Below are 1,772 nucleotides of genomic sequence, written 5' to 3'. Positions count from 1 at the left end.
TTACACCTTTTATAAGTTTTCTAGTGAATATACATATGCATTGCTGGATACACAGCTGACAAACTTAGTTAAGAAAACATCAGATAAGGATTGGAAAATAAGAATAAACTCCAAATGGTGTTGGAAGGAGAATGATGAGGTAAATAAAAGCATAGGCATTGATGAATACACTTTACATTTGCCAGGGACTTAAATTTTTTAAATGTTTAGGTCCAATTCTTATGATCCAACACAGTAACTCAAAGTTTTGGAGTTACTGGATTGTCATTCAGGAGCAAAATGTCAGTCTATGAAATTAGATAAATTGAACTTTGAAGTCTCCTGTGGATAAAGGAGGCTTTAGAGAACATGAAATTTTAGAAGAAAGGGCCTTTGCTTACATGCACATAGTGGTATCCTTTTAAGAGAAGTTTAAAGATAAAAATCACAACAAATATTTCCCATGACCAGATATTTGCTTTCATTTTGAGAACTCCCCATTGATTAAAAAATGGCATCCCCATCGACCTCGGGCTGACTAAGAGAACTTCTCACAAGACTCTAGTTAAATGTTATGAGAAGGATTGTCCTCTCCTTTAAGCAAGAACCTAGTGATACATGTTCGTATCTGCTTGGTTTTTATCCCATACACAATAGGATTCATTGTAGGAGGCATGAGTAGATAGAGATTAGCCATAATAATATGTATGTGTGGAGGAATGGAGCGTCCCCCAAAACGATGTGTAAAGAAGGTGAAGAAGGCTGGGACATAGGTAATGACGATGGCAAAGATGTGTGCAGTGCAGGTGCTGAAGGCCTTCTGCCGAGCCTCTGCTGAGGACAAGCTGACCACTGCCCGGAGGATCATGGTGTAGGAGACTGTGATGCACAGGATGTCAAAGCCCCCAATCAGGAGGGCAACCATCAAACCATAGATGGCATTGACCTTAACATTGCCACAGGATATCTTGGCCACAGACATGTGGTCACAGTAGGTATGTAGTATGACATTGCCCCTGCAGTATGGCAGGCGTTTGGTGAGGAAAGTGAAAGGGATAACAAGCATTACACCTCTAAGAAAAGTAAGGAGCCCAGCCTTGGCAATGACTGAATTAGTGAGAATAGTAGCATAGCGCAAGGGGTAGCAGATGGCCACGTAGTGGTCCAGGGCCATGAGCATGAGCACCCCAGACTCCATCCCTGTGAAGGTGTGCACAAAGAACATCTGGGCCAGGCAGGCCTTAAAATCAATCTCCTTGAGATTGAACCACAATATGCAGAGAGTGTTGGGAAGAGTGCTGGTGCACATGAGAACATCTGTGAAGGAAAGAAGGGCTAGGAAGATGTACATTGGTCTGTGTAAGTCTTCTTCAGAGTAGATGAGATACATAAGGCCAAAGTTCCCTGTGATTGCAATGCTATACATGGTACACAGAGGGAAGGAGACCCACAGATGCACTTCTTCCAAGCCAGGGATGCCATTTAGGATGAATGAGATTGGAGTGAGGCTAGTGCCATTCAGAAAAAACATACTAGCTGTTGGAAGTTCATGGTACACCAGTTATATAATTGCTCTGTAGGCAGAAAAAGTAAGATCAGAAATGAGTGGACAAGTAAGATTTCCTTTATCATAGTTGATAATTTGTGTTTTTTTGTAGATCAATCACATGTACATTCTCTTATGTTGAATATGTGATGTTACATTCTCATTATGTGACATTACACTCTGATCCTTCCTCAGTGATCAATGCAAAGAAATAGAGGAAATCAATAGAATGGAAAAGACTAGAGAT

General features: G+C 41.0%; 1 protein-coding gene across 1 annotated transcript; it reads right to left on the bottom strand.

Annotated features, from left to right (window-relative positions):
• Nucleotides 1-544: 544 nt before the first annotated feature.
• LOC101122214 (olfactory receptor 52N1) lies at nt 545-1,510 on the bottom strand. The gene has a single exon (XM_004016223.2). The coding sequence runs from the start codon at nt 1,508-1,510 to the stop codon at nt 545-547; it is 966 nt and encodes a 321-aa protein (XP_004016272.2).
• Nucleotides 1,511-1,772: the final 262 nt, after the last annotated feature.

This window comes from Ovis aries, chromosome 15 (genome assembly GCF_016772045.2).
Source record: "Ovis aries strain OAR_USU_Benz2616 breed Rambouillet chromosome 15, ARS-UI_Ramb_v3.0, whole genome shotgun sequence".
In the NCBI taxonomy this organism is placed as follows: Eukaryota; Metazoa; Chordata; class Mammalia; order Artiodactyla; family Bovidae; genus Ovis; species Ovis aries.
Note: the sequence above shows the minus strand (reverse complement) of the source record. Positions and strands in the feature narration are given on the sequence as shown.

Bases quoted from the DNA above. Each gene is read 5' to 3' on its own strand.
- LOC101122214 (XM_004016223.2), bottom strand. From the start codon at position 1,510: ATGTTTTTTCTGAATGGCACTAGCCTCACTCCAATCTCATTCATCCTA.